Raw genomic sequence first — 20,686 nt, forward strand, 5'->3', positions numbered from 1 at the left:
TGTGGTCAGTTTAACACTTGTCAACTCAAAATTCTGGGGTAAAGAATCATATTATATATTTTTGGAATTATGAGAAAAAAAAATATCAAAATTCAAAATTTTTGAAAATGTTTGAAATTAATTTTTTTTATCAAAAAAATAAATAAGAATTAACAAATGATATGATGGGAAATTGTCCTGTGTAAACAAATACCGTTTATTCGCTATCTTTTACTTCTTTTAAAGGTGTACTAGCTGTCAAATTCATAGGTCTGTTTGATTTTATTTTATAGATTAAAAATATATGCTTCTCATTGTTTTTAACCGTATCAGAATTATTTTATGTGCATTGAATTAATAATCAAATGATTTATCGTAGTTTTTCTTTCATTGTTGACATTCTTTTTCTTTAAATAACCAGTACACGTAAAATGCATGCGTTGTCAATCTCTAGCTAGGGGTTAAATTGAAATTCACATGAATACGGATTTAAAGAGGTCGACTCATTCACTTGCAAGTGAATTACTAATTATCAATGTTTCTTAGCGCAATTTGACAAAATTGAACCTTTTTGGCTGCAAAAAGCGAATTGTTATTTCACTATTTCACTTTCATTATTGATTGAACAGAAACAAAATAAAAGTTTAGATTTTTTATATATCTCGTAGCTAGTGCCCCTTTAAGGTATAAAATATTAAAAATTAAGAATTATTTCAATTGAAAAAATAAAACGCAAAGGCGTATATACAAAATGTATTCCTGGTATCTATGATGAGTTATTCACACGATCGCTAGAAAGATCAGACATCAGGGTATCAAACTTTAAGCATTCGGACATTCAAAATCAGAGACAACACCAATACCAAAATTAAGAAGACAAGATATTCAAATCAATATGCAAAAATAAAACATTATCATTTGCGTATGTGTTGAAATTGTAGTTATTTTAGGACATGACATAGCACATGGTGTATCCACAATAGTGGGTTTCCAATATTCTTTTGTAAATAAAGTCGGAAGATTGCCTTCCGTATGTAACGCAATCTCGAAATGTTCATTTCTAATTGTATTGCACCGTTATTCCGGTAATATATGTAAGAAAACAACGTACATAAATGCATCTCTTGTTCTTTATATATCATTTTATTATGGTATCACCTAAGTTGGACAAAGGTATACAGAAAAACACATTAGTTTACATTACATTGCATACATGTACATTTGTTGAGGAAGCATTAAATATGAGTTTTTTTACAACGGTAAAGTAAAGATTTGCGACTTCTCAAAAACACTTAATAAGACACAAGTATGTCATTTGTTTTACAGGAATGAACCTGAAACAAGGTGGATCGGGTATGTATTAAAGTTATAATTCTTGTCAGTGCTAAAACATTATAAATATTGTTTTATTCACATACAAAACTAAATAGCTCGGTTGTGATCTTATAATTCAGTCTATGACTAGTTTTGTATATTGATGAAACTCCAGTTACTGATGGTACACAGTTTAGGGGATCTTCAGCTGAACAAGATAGCTCATGTAGTTACATCTATATCCATTACTTAAATAATGTAAATAATTCATTAAACATAGACCGTTCAATAAGGTTAGCTTTAATTTCTGCTTTTGCAGGACTCTAAATAAGCATATTTATTTTAACTTTGAACTGCTGTTAATTTTGAATATTTATTTTTTAATGTTGCGTTTATTACGATAGATTAAGATTTTTACAAAAAGATCAGTCACACTTTAATTGTGAAAGAATTATTTAATTGCACCACTGAACTACGTCAAATGAACAATTTTTGTTGTGTCTTGTATTATAGAAAACGTTTGTTTTGTACAGTATGTGATAAGGATCATTAAAAGATTATATTTATACCAGACACAGTAAAACTGTTTTATAAATGTTTATTCAGCTAAAACTTTTCTTATGTAATTTTTTATTGCAGTCCAGGTATTCCTATTTAAGTAACACATATTTACCTTTATATCATATCACACTCATTCGTTTTTTAATGCATCAAAAAAGAAACGTCTATCTCACATCAACAATAGTCATGCCATTATATATTGCAGATGTGTTGTTGAAGTTTACTTAAGAAATGTTTTATAGAAGCCGTTGTATGAAATTTTCATATGGCCTGGGCTGTGATATTCGAATTTTATCCGAAGCATTAGTTAGGGATAAAATTAACAAATATCAAACCCCAGGCCATGTTTAAATTTCCAACAATATATGGCTTCCATGAATTATTTCGTTTCTAATAGGACAAATACGGCCATTAAAAAACTAAAGCGAGAGAGAATATGCTGTGTGTGTTACTGTTCTTTTTTAATCCCCTTTTGATAAAACTCAAGCATTCTAATAAATAAATAGCTTGCATGGGTTATATCGTGAATAGCCGCTAGAAAAAAATCTGTTTAATTGTTTTTATCCTCCAATTAAACATTTGCCATTTTTAATTTACATGTTTTTGCTACCGTCAAATTCAAAGTTGGCATTTCAACTACGGAGCCGCCATGTTCTTGCTGAAATCAGTAAAATAATGAAAACAACACGTTTATATACCGAACGACTTTAAAAACGCAAGACTCATTTTATTGATTTTTTTTTTTTACCAAATCATGTTTGATTCTCTTACAACTACTTCTTACTTGCTTATCATACTTCTTTCTCTTTACAAAAAAATCAAAATCTAACTAACCTGTGGTTTTTGATCATACCGAATTTTCGAAGTCGCACGAATTTCTGAAAGCGAAATTTCGAACCCATGAAAGAATGTTTCAGTTTTTTTTGCTTTGTGAAACAGTTCTTTCAATCCTTTGCCTCACTTAAATCAGTTAAAAAATGTTGCATCTCCATATTGCCATGACTGAGAAATAAAGAACTGAATTAACCCTTAAGATAACTGCAAACATGAACACATAAACGTCCTGCAACCATACTGTATGACTTCAGAAACTCGTCTTACTGTCCTTCCAACAACGATACAAGTAGACAAGATTTGTTGCTGGCCATCAATGAACAGATTAACGTGTAGTGACAATGAAACGTCAACAGAATTTGATTACGCAGCGTTATTTGCCAGACACGTTTGCGACCGCAACGTCAACTGCTAATCAAATTGCCGAGTGCCATTGCGTACAGATTCATGCCATAAATGTCTCCCATCAACTGAATTGCCGAAGAATCGACCGAGGAAAAACCTTTAAAGCCCGCAAGTTTTAACCGCATAATTGCCATAACCAATTAATGGGTTGAACAAATGCAAAATTGGAAAGAGTCAAATAGAACCCAAAACTTGTCAGACAGAATTAGTTGACCTTTCTGAAAATCATTTTGGCGTTTGTAACAGGCAATTATTGCTTTTCACGGTGACACATTAATTCAAAAATAACAAAAAAATAATCTAGTGTTGGGTTTCTAAAGTCGGTCAGTATTTATGGGAATAATACAATACAAAAAAATAAAAGTAAACAAAAACCTACCTCAAAATCAATTTAAATACAGTATTATACGAATTTGAATGGTTCATGTAACAGAAAACTTTCATTCTAGCGTTTTCATATGTATGACGTCATGTGTTGAAATGACTTAAATGCGCCAAAATCAATTATAGACTTTCGTGGAATCTTGACTTATTTTGATTTTGTTGATTTCTTCGAGCTCTAGTGCATTACTTCTTTTTACTAGCATCCGAATAAGAATACAAGTTATTTTTCTTTTGCAATTTTTAAAACAATAAAATGGGCAAAGAATTTGTAAAAAGGTTCCAGTACATGTGGATTAACGTGGGAAGTTTTTTTTTTATACCAGCCAGTATTATGTATATCTGTGAGTCGATATATCGAAAATGGTATCACGGTGTTGTTTACAAAGCGAATTGCATATAGCATATTAGATATACTTAAGATCATCTTCCGCCTAACAAGAGAGTTCATGTACTTATGTTGATTACTTTAACAATGTAAATAATTCATTAAACATAGACGTTCAATCTGTTTGTTTTAGTTTATTTGTTTTTTGTTCATAGCATATTGAAATATTAACCAATAACTTTTTATTGGTGCATATCTTACGACAGATTAAGATTTTCACAAAACTACCATTCTTACTATAATTGTGAACGCATTATTTGAATTCACCACTTAAATAAGTCCAATAATCATTATATTGTGTGTATTAGAGTCCAATACTCATTATATACTGTGTATATATTACAGTATGAGAAAAAGATCATTAAAAGTTAAGAATTATACCAGACTCAGTAAACACATTGTTTTTAAATGTTTGATAAGCTTACCTTTTTCTTATTTCTTTTTTTTTTTGCAGTCAAAGTTTGATGATGTAAGTAACACTGATTTACCTTAATCCTATCACAATCATGTGTTCTTTGAGATGTTAATGTATGAAAAATGAAACTTCAGTTAGTTGTCCTTGAGACTAAACACAATAGTCATGTCGTAAGATATTCCATTCTGTCTTGTTGAAGTTAACGTTAGTTCTTTTATTATCTTAAAGCACAGCGCAAATTATCCGGTAATACTTATATAAAAATAAGTAGTTTAGTGTGTGTAAAACACATATTTAGATAAACGGAAACACATAACTTAAAGTACAAAGAAAACATAACCAAAAACAATTTGACATGCAGATAGATTTTTTGGCGGTCGTATAAAACATTACAGAGAAAATGATATTGTTCGCCAGATAATTGATGGCACAGACTATAATGAATAAAAGTATTGAGGGAACATACAGTTATTCCTCTTATATAAGAAACAAATGGTAATAGTAGCGAGAAATTTGTTCGATTATTTTTATTCGCCTTAGCTATTTTTATTGCCCTTTGATATACATATATATCTCTTCTTTAAAGTAATATTCGCCGCGATATAGCCTTTTTGTGCTAATGCGGCGTAAAGCAACCAACAATCAATCAATCAATCTTTAAAGTAATGCAAACAAACAACAATAGTTGTAAAGTATAATTCTAACCATTTTTACGGGTGTTTTATTTATCTTTTTAAGTGTGTGCACTAACAGTAATTGTGATCGGTAAGTATTTGCTCATTTAAATATTTTTTTAAGCGAGTCCTTATTCATTTCACTGCCAACCAGTGACCGTCTGAAATTGGTACTATTTGAACATGACCATTCTATGCAATTCTATTTTTTTCGTATTTTCTTCGGGTAATTTAAATTATTCTGTCTATATGTACTCTATGCGAGCGACCGACTTGTGATCAATTTTGATCTGCAGAATACTAAACATTATGAAATAGTACTTCAACATACTGATACAATTTCAAACAATTTAGAATTGTTGTCATCCTATTCTTTGACCAATCATGCCCATCTTTTGATTTCTGTTTCATAACCAATAATCACAAAAAAAAAAGTACAAACTGATTCTATTTTATCAATTATGAATTTGCATCTGACTACAGCTATACAGTGGTTCAAATTGCTATGTTTTGATTTTGTATTGCAATTTCTACTGTTTGTTTAAGATAAACACTCATTCATATGAACTAATTGTCATTTAGATAATTGGATTATAATTTAGTACGCCAGACGCGCATTTAGTCCACATAAGACTCATCAGTGACGCTCATATCAAAATATTTATAAAGCCAAACAAGTACAAAGTTGAAGAGCATTGAGGATCAAAAATTCCAAAAAGTTGTGCCAAATACAGCTAAGGTAATCTATGCCTGGGATAATAAAATCCTTAGTTTTTCGAAAAAAATAAAGTTTTGTAAACAGGAAATTTATAAAAATGACACCCGTCCATAAAACAGACAACAGCAAAAAGTCACCAACAGGTCTTCAATGGAGCGAGAAATTCCCGCAACTGCAGACTATTTACCGGATTTGTTATAACATGGGCAACACACGTTTGCCACATGTGGCGCAGGATATGTTTACCCTTTCGGAGCACCTCAGATCACCACTATTTTTAAGTTGGGTTCGTGTTGATTATTCTTTAGTTGCCTATGTTGTGTCGTATGTACTATCGTTTGTCTGTTTGTCTTTTTTCATTTTTAGCCATGACGTTGTCAGTTTATTTTCGATTTATGAATTTGACTGTTCCTCTTTTACTGGATTGTAGTAATGTATTATATTTATAAAGCGGATCGTTCATGCCATTGTTTTTAACTTGCGCATTCAGTCAAACATATTACAAAGCTCCATGTACGTATATCATTTTACTTCTGTTAAGGTTTAAATTAGATGTCTCTGTATCTTTTGAAAATGAGTTTAATTAGTGTGAAAGTATAAAAAATATTATGAGGCCTAGTAAGGCATGATGTATCTAGCAATATCACATTAATAATATATCTCCGTATAAATTGTGTTAACAAAAAGATATCACGTTTCAATTCAAAGCAGACGTGTATACAATCATTTAATAATTTGCGGTAATTGTAAAAATTGAGATTGTGGACTTTATACATGAACAATTTAGCCGAACATTAAACACAATCATCAGTTAATTGTTATGTGATACAATTTATGATTACTATTTTGAAATATGCTATTGATTGGTTTAAGACATATTAAACAATTACAATAACGTGGTGTGTATGGTTGTATTTTAATGTGTTATCATATGTTATTCTAGCTACAATTGGCCACATTGGCATATGTTTATTGGAGAAAAATAGAACAGCTGACAACCCAAGGAGTATAAAATGTCATAGTCATTTGTATACAGAGTACGTTTTAATGCAAACAACAATAACCGTCATCATTTGATCCATCTGCCATTAAAGTGACAGTATTAAACATTTATTTTCTGTTAACTTTACCGAAAGAAAGGTAGATTCTTATTGACCACTAAATCTTTTTTCTGACACATTAACATTTATATAATATAGCACACAACTTTATTTTGTTCAATAACATACATATACATTTGATGTATTTATAATTATATCTTTATATAATAAAACGTGTATGTGTAGTCAAGCCTGATTATGTTTAGAATATCGTTTGAATTAGAAAACAAAGGAAACAATATATGTCACAATAGGAAAAAAAACTTCACACACAAAACAAGGTAAAAACACAAAAGACTATATGACCATTGTCTTCCACCTGAACTGAAATGTATAGATAATCCTAAATAATATACATATTAAGTCACATGGTCAGTTTGCCAATTAGTAAAATGAGTCAAATCCTCAAATATACTGCTGTATAAATCAAATTGTAAAAAAGAAGATTTGGAACGATTGCAAACACTTAACAAATGACCAAAGAACACAGAAAGCAACAACGTTAGGTCACCGTACGGCTTTCAACTAGGATCAAGGCCATACCACATAGTCAGCTTTCAAATGCCTATAAAATAATTTCTACAATAAAACTAACGTTCTTAATTTTAAAGTACAGAAAATGAACGAAAACCACAACAACTGAATAACGGGCTCCTAGCTTTGGATAGGCACGTACATACAGAATGTGGCGGGGTTAAACATGTTAACAGGATCCCAACCATCGCCTAACCTTGGAAGTAATGTAACGGTAATGAAGTATGTTTTAACACAGTTTTCTTTTGTTCATGCTGACTTCCAAGTTTAACAGATATTTATCCTTTCAAAGCATGGTCCAGCAAACCATTTGATTACTTCTCTCTTTGGCCTTCATGGATAATATTTTCTTTAGAAAGCATATAACAGTTCTGTATATGTTATGTTTTCTTCAAATTCATTACCCTTGTAACAGTATGATATTTTTAGGTGAAAGTTTGTGCATTTTACTTTCGAAATTTGGGTAATATATCATGGTTGTTATCACATCAATGGAAGAACACATTTTCTCTATTGAAATTTATCCCTTACCTAGCCCATTGTAGAAAAAAAATTAATCAACGGGTGGTTGCCGGAGATCATTGATTGCTATCAAGGATCATAACCTTTTTAGCTAACTGGATGATTCAAATATGCTGAGACTCAGACTTTAAAATGGATATTTTAACTATCTCGATTGGATAAATCTGATAATCCACTGGTATCATTGTAAGAATCTATATGTACACGTTCACAGAATAAATTAAAAATAAAACGCTTAAGAGAAAAGGTTAATCATCGCGTGTTAAGTTTCTATTCAATCTCAAAGTAGATGCGTAATTTTGAACTATGATATATATTATATGTTTTTAATATTACATTATAAAATGTGTTTTATGTTTTATTCTAGAAAGACAGACAAATTATATTTTGTTTTTAATTGCTAGTCATTGTACACTTTTGTGTTTATGAAGGCTGTCTAATTAAGATCATTAGGGAAATTAATATGACAAAAACATTGTGTTATAAAAAAAGTTACATGTATACTGCCAAAAAAGAGACAAGAGGAACCAGAGGGACATAATTAGTCGACAAAAAAAGAAGAAAATAGTTGGGCTAAAAAAGGTAAACAGACTACATAGACTACAACATTACAATGTCACAGACAATAATGAGTAAAAAAAAATATACAGAAGAGGAAGAAAGATATCAGAGGGACAGTTACACTCACAGATTGAAAACAACCCGACAACGCCAAGGCTAAAAAAGAAAAAAAGACAAACACGAGTCTAAAACAAAATTCAAATCCTATTCCAAAGGTCTTACAATTCACAAAATTAAATAAACCTTATTTTTGCAAACAAAAATAGGATGGCGAACCTTGTCATGTTTGAAGTAAAAGCAGGACAATAGTTTGTAACCAAGAGTCCTAGATTTTTGTAAAAAATGCTTGAAATTTACATAGCAGCTACATGCATTTCCCATGTTACTTAAAAAAGGCCAAAGAAATTAAAGGTTGATCAACACAAATCGTACCAAATATAAGGTAAACAAGCCGGGTAGTACAGAAAAAAAAGAGAGCAAACACTACTCCATTATCACATTGTGAATAAAGGCAACAGTAGTATACTGCTGTTCGAAGTTCATAAATCGATTAAAAAAAACATATCCGGGCTACAAACTAAAACTAAGGGAAACGCATCAAATAAAACAGGAAAAAAACGACACAACAGAAACACACCATTGAAATGTAACACACACAGAAACGACCTAAAATGTTACATTTTTCCGACTTGGTACAATACATTTTTAGAATAAAAATGGTGGGTTGAACCTGGTTTTGTGGCATGCCAAACCTTCCGATTTAATTGCAACGTTTAATATAACATTTAAATGACAACACAACATGACAAGACTACAATACAAATAAATAGGAGAACATAAAGGACAGAGAAACACACAAATAATAGCTAACAAAAGGCACCAGGTTTAAAATTTAATACGCCAGACGTGCGTTTCGTCCACACAAGACTAACCAGTGACGCTCAGATGAAAAAAGTTCGAGAGCCAAAACAAGTACAAAGTTGAACAGTACTGTTATTTGGAATAATTTATACTTTTGCAAACAGTAAATTTGAAAATGACTATATAATAGATATGTATGATGAAACCGAAGTGTTAACTAACTACAGAAATAAAACGGATATCTTTGATGCATATCTTTTATTTTGTTTCCTTCTAGTGGTTAGCGGACTGATGGTAGAGCTGATTTTTTTTTGCTGCGGAAATAGGTTTTTGTTAGATTAAATAAGAATAAACTTACATGAGGCAATAACTGCACCTTCTTGAAAGGATAAATATAACAGTCAATGATTACACAATGAAATTGTGTTTGTATCTTCCTTTCTTTTAATGTACATATATGTAACAGCAAAACACACGATGAATAAAACTTATGTAAAACATATGAACATTAGTTCAAATCAGTACACAATGGTGTAACGGTGGATGCATTAACAGACTAGGTTAACAGATAAAATAGATGATAATATATTTTGGAAAAGAAATACAACCGACAAAAAAATGTAGTTTACACGTGATTTTGTCATCCAGTTAGGCGAATGAGGATTCGGTTTTATAAAAGACTCGAATTCGAAGTAACCCAGAAGGGATAAGTTATGAGATTTGTCTACCGAATCAGCAGTGGGGTATTTGTTTTAAGTTGGGTTTCGTCAGTTAAGGCTGTTTACAACGTCATTTGTCACATGTGGCATTTGTACCATATTTGATATTTAAGACAAATATTTTTTTCTGAATCTTGATAATCGATAGACAATTTAAGACATTAAAATTCCATGAGGTATTTAGGTAATTTAAATTTCTAAAATTGTCCTGTCCGCCGCTTCACTATTGTTTCAAGATGAATGGGATAAAGGCATTCAACATAACCCTAAACTGTGAAACTGTTAGTGATATGACATTGTCTTAATAGTGGAAAGCTAAAATCTTCTCAAGAAGCTCCCTTGTGAAATCAGTCTCATATGAATAAACGAATAAGTTGAAAATGAGAAGATCGACCCCTTTTGGAATATTGAGTCTTTGTTTCTTTTAAGGATGTTCGCTTCTCTGTTTCAAAATAGCAAGTTTGTATAAAGACTGTTGTTAATTGATTGTTTTGTAATAAAGGAACTAAACAAGCATGAAAAAATGTTCAATGAGCTTGTTTTCGAGGTATACACCTCTGAAAATTTGGCGGGAAATAATTCTCTCTAGATTTTTCATACACTTTACATTGGTGCCTTTTTCCTTTCAAAAATGATGAAAAATTAACAAGGTTTCATAAGATTTTCACAGAAGACCTTTTAAACTATATTTAATCAAATTATAAAAAGAAAAGTAAGGGTCGGTGGGCAAAATTTGTTAATGATACTACATGGATACAACCAGAGGATTCTGAAAATCTGGCATTAAATAAAAAAAAAAAGAGGAGCGACCATCCTAAATAAAAGGAGTTTTAGTAAATAGAAATTACTATTTGTTTTAAAAGATAAATGACCACAAAGGAATAAGTCGAAAACAGACTGACAAAACTATGGCAAAACGAAAAAAATCTAACTATTTACAACAGTATACAAAACACAACATAAAAAACTAAAGACCTAACAACACGACCTCAACAAAAGCCGGTTCTCAGATAGTTTATTAATATGTAAGTCGCATAGCTTTGCATTATCTCCATCTCCATCTCCTATTTGAACTTGCCGTTGACTTAAATGAGGGACGAAAGACACCAGATGGCTTGAAATGAAAATGACAAACAGACAAACAAAAGTACAAATGACACAACAACAAAAACTAAAGAATAAACAACACGAACCCCACCAAAGAATAGGGTTGATCTCAGGTTCTGCGGAAGGGTAAATAGAACCTGTTCCACATGTGGCATCCGCCGTGTTTTTGTCTAATTTGTAAAAAAAACTAAATATTTCTGAAGACGAATATTGTTTATTCATCTATCATCACAAAACAAAACATGAACAATATCACAATGCTTACGATAAGACGAAATATACACATTGTAGACAACAAACGAAATATTATCAATATAAAGGAAAAAATATGACAACCAACACAACATCAAAACCCAACATATTAATTTGGGATAAAAAAGTACCGTGGCAGGTCTTAAAGCAATACAAACTCACACTCAGCAAAACAGTCACAGGACAACATGGACACTATTCAGACTTCACAATCATCCAATATTTCATTTATATGTTAAGATCCTTTTTATAGGAAAATATAAAAAATGAGAGCTTGTTGAATCATTGTAGTGCTGTTGGTATATAGTTATTTGATTCCTTACTATTAATTAACAAGTTGTCATGTATTGTGTCGCTTCTCTTTCTCCTACTGTGTCATAAAGGTAACATGCATTGTCACATTTGTCATTCTCGCTTATGATTATTTCTTTTTGGTTATTTTGGAAAGACAATGATAAAAAAGGCATCCGTAAGTCTTGCAAGTCATAGATTTGTTAAAAATATTCACATGGACTGGGTTATCTTTGAAAATTATTAAAAGCGTTAGCAACATATACAATTGACGAATGTAGCTACTCATGTCATGTGCAAATTAAAAAAAACCACACGCTATAGAATTCACCTTCAATAATTTGAACTGGTGTAAAAAAAATACTTCTGGTATCAATTTCTGTTTGAGATACTTTTGATACCCATCTTGAAATTCCCTGTCATAATTTCATTTTACGAAAAATCATCCTACAACAGTGAACATATTTCAACTACGCTCCAAATGCCCCCGATTTCGTGGGTAATATCGGGTTTATTTTTAAACAAGAATAGAGGCTGCACTGACATAGACTATAAGGTGTAATACCACCATTGATTTACAACTACGAGTCTTTGTTAAATTTGCTCTTTTCAAAAAATTGTGTAGAGTTTATCTTTTTTTCAAATAAAGAAATGCTTGCCATGAGTCAAGGTTTATCCTGACCAGAAAAAAAAATCACATAAAACATCATTGCATATAAGATAATAACCATCACTGGAAGTTAACCAATCAAATTTCTCCCCTTCTTTTATCTGTGTACGTACAAGGTTTAGTCAGCATGTAACCTCAAGATTACAAAGTATTCTATAGAAATTCCAAATAAAGAAATACCCAAAGACATATGTTTATTACACAAAAATATTTTACTGCATTCAAATGTAGGATGTATCACCTACAGTTGTCAAATTCAAGGGAATATTTTTTTCGACCCATTTTCGTATACAATCGGATGTGACGTACCATGATTTGGAGGTATTATACCTCAAGGTTTGTTTTTGGCGAATCGGATAAAGCAGTGGTATTCCATTCCATTACTTTCGAAACAGTACCAAATGATTCTCTTTTTATTTATTAGAATCAAAATAAAAAATTTAAACTCAATCGATCTATGATATTTAACTCAAACGTATTATATTTTAATGTATCGTTCTTTTTACATAGAATAATGATCAGCAAAAAAAGGCCATCGGGCACTTTAAAACTGCCTCTCCTTCTTTCTTTCTCGTTTTTTGTTGATCTAATTAAAATATAGTGATACGACCCTCAAAGGGTAAATGGCTTTAAAAGTAATAAATTCTAAGCCATTTTTTGTGGAAGTACATCATACATTAAGTTCGCAAAAATAAGGAACCATTACGTTTGAATAACAAATTGTTTATATCTTTTATTGTTTTTAAAAAAATGACCAAATGACATAGAAATTAATACATATAGCTCACCATATTGACCTCAACAATGAGGAAATTTCATTTCGCATAGTCATCTTTAAAAGACCCCAAAATGTTAGTTTTCAAATAAATAATTTCAACAAACTATCCAGGTGTTTTGTGACAATTTTAATTAAAATTGTGCCCCCGGTATTCTTTTGTGTAAAGCTAAACCGTAAAGAATGTGCAAACGAATATTTCTATTTTGTAATCAAAGATGTATATTCACCGTCAACGGCAATGACTGCCTGTGACCAACGTCAATATGGTTGTTAGAAAGGACAACCAGTACTAGTCTGACCATCAGTCAGTTTCTACACTATTCTTGCTGATCTAACGAAGGATATTTTTTGTATTTATTTTGGCTGGGTGACCATTGGTCAGTTTCTACACTATGCATCTTATTTCACATTCTTGCTGATCTGCAGATCGCTAAGTTTTGTTAACATTATATTGATGAAATTTTGATTAGCTTTTCGGGCTTTTATACACACAAAATAATTGAATATGTGTATAGAATATACGAGGTAATTATATATATGCATTAGTTCGTGCCTATTCATTTTGATTCATTTGTTTGTTTACGTCTCGCTCAAGTTTTAACAAATTAACCAAAGTGACAACCTGTCTTTAATTAAGCGTCACGTAGTTATTGTTTTATGTCATTTGTGCGTTTTATACAAGCTTTACATTTCTGTGACATTGTGAAGAGTTGTTTTAATCATTCCTCATCTTTTTTATATTTATTCACAATGTGTTTTGTTTGTTCGTTCACGCCTCATTCAAGCTTTAACAAATGAACCAAAGTGACAACCTGTCTTTAATCAAGCGTCACGTAGAGCAAATGTGTAATGGCGTTGATGAATTTTGTAAAGACTTTATTCCAAAGATGATTCGTTTGTTCGTTCAAGTCTCACTTTATCTTTATTTATTATTTATTTTTATGACGACTTCAGTATCTACAGTAACATCAAATGCAAAAATATAAATCTCATTTTTTGTGTCATAAAACATCTTACTGTTGAAACACCATACTAATTCCCTTCAATGTAGAACAGTGAAATTGATATTTCAGATGATATCGAAGTTGAAATATCAGCACCTAATTTAAATATTGTTTGATGGTCGATGCCACTGGTGGTGGACGTTTCATCCCCCAGGGTATCACCAACCCAGTAGTCAACACTTCGGTGATGGCATGAATATCAATAATGTTGTCATTTTTATAAATTTCCTGCTTGCAAAACTTTTGAATGTTTTCGAAAAATTAAGGATTTTCTAATCCCAGGCATAGATTACCTTAGCCGTTTTTGGCACAACTTTTAGGAATTTTGAATCCTTAATGCTCTTCAACTTTGTACTTGTTTGGCTTTATAAATATTTTGATATATGCGTCACTGACGAGTCTTATGTAAACGAAACGCGCGTCTGGCGTACTAAATTATAATCCTGGTACTTTTGATAACTTTTTACACCACTGGGTCGATGCCACTGCTGGTAGACGTTTCGTCCCCGCTGGTATCACCAACCCAGTAGTCAACACTTCGGTGTTGGCATGAATATCAATAATGTGGTCATATTTATAAATTTCCTGCTTACAAAACTTTTGAATATTTTCGAAAAATTAAGGATTTTCTAATCCCAGGCATAGATTACCTTACCCGTTTTTGGCACAACTTTTTGGAATTTTGAATCCTTAATGCTCTTCAACTTTGTACTTGTTTGGCTTTATAAATATTTTGATGTATGCGTCACTGACGAGTCTTATGTAGACGAAACGCGCGTCTGGCGTACTAAATTATAATCCTGGTACCTTTGATAACTTTTTACAACACTGGGTCGATGCCACTGCTGGTGGACGTTTCGTCCCCGCGGGTATCACCAACCCAGTAGTCAACACTTCGGTGTTGGCATGAATATCAATAATGTGGTCATATTTATAAATTTCCTGCTTACAAAACGTTGAATTTTTCTAAAAACTAAGGATTTTCTAATCCCAGGCATAGATTACCTTAGCCTTTTTGAAACAACTTTTTAGAATTTTGAATCCTCAATGCTCTTCAACTTTGTACTTGTCTGCTTTTATAAATATTTTGATATGAACGTCACTGATGAGTCTTATGTAGACGAAACGCGCGTCTGGCGTACTAAATTATAATCCTGGTACGTTTGATAACTTTTGGAATATGTCGTAACTGCTATACATGTGCATACTATTCGTCCTTTATCTTGGTTATCGACATCACTAAAGGTTATTCAAAAAGGAAGATTTTTCTTAATTAAATTTTTATTCTTAAACCTCGAATACCATTGTTATTCATTAATTAAACATTTATAACATTTTAAATTGAATAATAGAAAGTGTTCTATATCAATACATTGTACCTATAACAATGGTATACATATTATTTAAATTGATCAATATATGCAAGTTAAATATATAGCATTCATTCACTAAATAAATATGTGTAAGCAGTCAGGTAAAACGTACCCAAAACCTAATCAGTACAGGTAAAGATATTTAATCACATAATTCGGCGGTCATGTTTGATTGTGTATCCTTGTATAGTCGGCTGAGTTAAAGGTTAGGAATCGCTCATTGAGTAATGAATCAGATTTATTTAATAAGATTCAATAAACACAATTTGATTAGTGTTTACAAATACTATAATTAATATTTTATTATAGTTTCAAAACTTTTTTATGAGTAAGATTTCAATGGTTTGTACAAGGTATCTTATAATTCAATATTATTGCTTATGTTTGGAACATTGACTAAAAGAAATTATTTGACATATTTTATATTTGTGATATAAAGTTCAAACAAAATTAATTCATTTGAAAAGCCAATCTAAATAATTCAATCAGTTTTTCCCAATAATTGTAATATGTATTTACGATAAAGCTGCCAGAGTACGCAATAATATTAAACGAACTAGCCAAAGGTTGTCGATAGTGATAACAAAAACATACAAAATGGCACAAGCCGCTGCATCGACTTGTGAAATATGTACTGGCGGACCAGGTGAACACTACTGTCAGCAGTGTGATCAGCTATTTTGCGGAAACTGTAAATTATCTCCTTTACGCGCAAAGTCTTGTAAAAACCACACTTTTGTAAGCGGACGAGATATCAACCAGGAAGAAAAACTTCTTTGTGCGGACCACAAGGAAAGTTTCTTATTCTACTGTCAGGATTGTGATACTCCTGTCTGTAGAATTTGCTCCGTCGAGAAACACAGTCGCCATTTGATGACAGACCTGACTAAATCAACTAAAAAACTTAGATCTGAACTTGCCAAGGTTATTGAATTAAAGGAAACAACATCGAGGCAAAACGTAAACAAAATTGAAAGGTACACAAAAGCTTACCGTGAGGAAGTCAAAGCAGTCATCAAGACCATAACTGAAGAGGGCAACTACTGGAAGACACTTATTGATAAAAAAGTCGAAGGTTTTGTTAAGCTTGTGCAGGATAAGGAACAGAAAACATTACATAAAATGTCTGCACTAATCAAAGCTCATCGTAAAGATTTCGAAAACTGTCAACAATGGCAAAAAAACATCAAAGAAATGGAATCGATAGCAGATGTACTTTTGTTAAAAAATCTTAAGAAACTTAAAGTTGATGTGGACAACATTGAATTACAGCAAGTTCCTGAAAGGTCATCTGTGTCATACAGAAATAAAAAGCCTTTAGGTTAGAAATAGACAGCCTATTCGGAGAGTTAAAGATGAAGGAAGTTATCAATTCATAGAAAAAAAACCAACAAAATATGGTGTTAACAATTGCCCCGTATACGGAATATTTTCTTAAATAAATGGTATCTCTATATGTTGAATGTGTGTCTTGTAGCAATGCAATCGGAACAAAAGACGCCAAATAGACATTCAAAAGCGTTCTTAAAAAAAAACCCGACAACACCATGACAAAACAAAGACAAAAACAAAAACACCAAATGACAAACAACACTACACAAAATGAAAATTTGTTATTACACTAACGAACATCTGTTGAACATACTTCTTCAAGAGGTAAACAGACAAAGCAGGTTAACAAATGGTTGTAGGATAAGAACATTACATTTTAAAGATTGGTACCTCGGATCTAGAAAAGACAAAGTTGTTAGAAATTGTTAAAAACAGACTAATTTCGTATGCTCATTTTGATACGACGAAGAGTCATTTTTGGCTCGCTTTGTATGAACAGTAGTCCACATTGAATGAACCTATATTATAAGAAAATAGAAAACAGACACTTTGATAGAACGACACATTTAAGCATCTGGTATTTCAACTTTAGATTTAAGACTTTAAAGAAATCAAGGTTTCAGCATCATCAATCCAGTTGAAAATTGATTGATTTGGATTATCGGTATGCGGTATCTTATACTTACACCGTTCTTCGGGATTTTTAGGTATGTGTGTCCCTATTAAATATACACCATGAATATATACATAGAACAACTTATACCACTATTGAAAAACAGCTATTGACATTTGTTTAGCACTTAGTTATAGTCAATAATTTTGGACTCTCAGTTACTGAATGATTTAACTGTGTTGTAGCCAATCCTGCATTTAAAACGGCACGTGTGATAAATAAGCTTCTGTCATAACTGTTCATTCTTTATATAGAGAAACTGTGTGCGAAACTGTTTTGACTATTCTTGTTATCTTTGTGATGGTTGTGTTTATATCATGTATTTAGCACCTCACATACTTCAGTTATAAAACATCTCCATCTTTTAACTCTCTAAGTTGTAGCTGTCCTTGTGGTGATTAGTTACATGAAAGGCACTTCGGAAATTAATCTAAAACAAGTGTTTTTTTTTTCTATTAATGATTCCTTGTGTATATAATCATTTTGTTTTCATTTTGTGATTGTATAAACCACATAATTATTTCCCTAACTTTAAAAGAGATGTTTTTCCTCATGTTTGGCATCCTACATATTTTTATTTTCTGAAACCTAAAATATACCTAAACTTTTTTGTATATGACATATTGAAATTCTAATCAACTTACCTTTTATCATATATTTAGTAGTAAATATAGTTTAGTTTTTAATATTTGATAAATAGTCTGCTGTTTAATCCATATCGCGCAACTTTGATGCACACCCTTTGTCACACCTTTTATCACACTCCTACTTTGGCACACTAAATGCAACTATTAAAAATACAAAACACACAAAACAAATGCAATAAATAAAATATTTTTAAAACAACAGCAAGCAAATTGTAAGGTAAGTAATTCTTTTAAGGCTTTTAAAACAAGGCAAAAGTAGAACTGAAGGTAACACAGTGCTATGGATCAGAAAACAGTTCATATAATATAATACTCTCCTGTAAAAATATACGATAAAGCGTCTAAAACATTGCAAAATCCGTATCACATTCCATATCACCTTCGACCAATATCATCTCTCGGGCATAAAGGCCATTGGGCTGATATTCGTGTCTCGGGATGATACGACATATGATACAGATTTTGCCATGTATTATTCTCTATTTATCGTATACTTAGACTAAATAACATATGATTTCTACTGTATAATAATCATGATAATTGCATCAAATTTACGTAGATTCCATGTTTTTCGAATTGGTGCTTCGCGGGCTGATATGAAAAGTTTATCATGCTTCGATTGTTATCACATGCCTTTCCGTAACGTTATCTCATGGCATTCCGGTGATACTCGGCAAATTCCGGAAAATACACCTCAATGCAACGTTTTCAGTGAAAAACATTACGAAATAGTGCACAAAACAATTATAAAGATACTGAAAAGTATATTGTGTAAAATAATAATACAACGATAAAAATAAGAAACAAACAAATTATTAAATAAATACATGTTTTATAAGTTTCAAACATAATTTAGAAAGTTACTTTGAAAAGGCTGACTTTTCCTAAGAGTCTTCATAATGTATATTGTTAATTTTTTTGTCGATTTGTTCATTATAAAATGTTGTTTTTTTCTCTCTGTTGAGGCATATGGTAGAAATTTTTAATGTCGAATGTACTAAATTTGGGGTCCGACGTACGCAAACTTTTCACTCTTTGAACTTCTATTAGGGAACCACGTAAAATGATCAATATATAAATCTCTTATTTTTCTGCATTGTTGAAGCATATGATTAAAATATCATAACATGTCATTTTTCATATCACGTGCATTACCAGCTCTCTGTCAATATCAGCCCTCGAGCTAGCGGCTCTTGGGCTGATATTGAACCTAGGGCTGATAACACATGCGATATGAAAAATGCCATGTAATAATCTGATAATATTTATTTCTTGAATATTATGTTAACCAATTTCAATGAGCTTATTATGTAGTGTTGTTTTGTGTTTTAGAGAAGGTAAAACGTTAATGGCAAAAACTGAAAACCAGCAAAATACCAGGTAATACAATATATCTCTTGTTTAGCAATTTGAAGGTAAATATATGTACATAAACTCTATCCAACTGCATAACTCTAATGATTAAAGACACAGTAACATAAACATTGAAAACTGAAGATAGATGAGGACAATGTTCAATGCACAACACAAATACAAGATAGAAGACCAAAATTTGCAGTCCAGCATTTTGTTATTTAAGGTCATTTTCAGAACTTACAAAAAAAACGAACTGCAATATGCTGATAACCAATAATTGGCTAGATATTCGTAAACGAACAGTGCTTTTCTAGATGTTCTTTCAAAAAACAATGGGATGTGTTATGATTGCTAATGTGACAAATATTCACTAAAGTTCGAATAAAAAGATTTAAACAATTACAGGCAGCAGTCAGGCTTTCAACAAGATACACAAAGTAATGCCGTATAGTCCGCTATGGAAGGGTTTCTTTATTGGCGAAAATGTGCTTGGAACATGACGTTATACCAATGTTTTCGTTGTAAACTTGCACACTTTTTTGCACAAGTTACGGTTGTGTGTAATATTCGTCTTTTCCTTGTGGCAGTGTGTTAATGTATTTACATGCTTTTTCAGAGATAAGAATTACACCCTGGTTAATATTATTTTAGGTCTAAAGAATCACAAAAGAAATACAAATACAGTTGTAATCATTGTGGGTAAGTAATAAAAATTTCAAGATTGAAAATGTTGTTTTTATAATTGTCTGGGGTGTTTTTCTCTAACTTATTGAAACTTTATGTCGAGCACGTTGGTAAATTTATAAGTATTATAATAGAACTTGTCATTACTGACATTATCATCTGTTATAATATATAATAGCATAGGGAAAATGTTTCCTATGATTGATGCTATTAAAGTTGATTTAATTATGTTCAGAATAAGTGACTTGTGTTAGGACTTGTATTTGAATTAAACGAAACAACACCAAAGCAAATATCTTAAAACCTTATATAAAGTATTATATTGACTGTGAAGCAAATGACAGAAATAAATATTTAAACTAACGTGACTGACAGTTGTATGTTCAAATCTTTGAATATTTGAATTGCCTGTGAAAGATTAGAAATTATTTACTACTTTTTATATAACAGACACCATATCAACACGAACCAAAACATAACGAACATGTAATATGTCTCCGATGATGCGTTTAACATGTCTTATTTCATTAATACTAAAGCAATATATTTACTA

General features: G+C 31.3%; 1 protein-coding gene across 1 annotated transcript; it reads left to right on the forward strand.

The window, feature by feature from the left end:
• Positions 1-16,038: 16,038 nt before the first annotated feature.
• On the forward strand, positions 16,039-16,767 carry LOC139484341 (tripartite motif-containing protein 46-like). The gene has a single exon (XM_071268079.1). It carries the CDS (start codon positions 16,039-16,041, stop codon positions 16,765-16,767), a length of 729 nt encoding a protein of 242 aa, XP_071124180.1.
• Positions 16,768-20,686: the final 3,919 nt, after the last annotated feature.

Source organism: Mytilus edulis, chromosome 8 (genome assembly GCF_963676685.1).
Source record: "Mytilus edulis chromosome 8, xbMytEdul2.2, whole genome shotgun sequence".
Classification (NCBI taxonomy): Eukaryota; Metazoa; Mollusca; class Bivalvia; order Mytilida; family Mytilidae; genus Mytilus; species Mytilus edulis.

What these genes read in the sequence shown, in the direction of transcription:
- LOC139484341 (XM_071268079.1), top strand. Translation starts at nt 16,039, where the DNA reads ATGGCACAAGCCGCTGCATCGACTTGTGAAATATGTACTGGCGGACCA.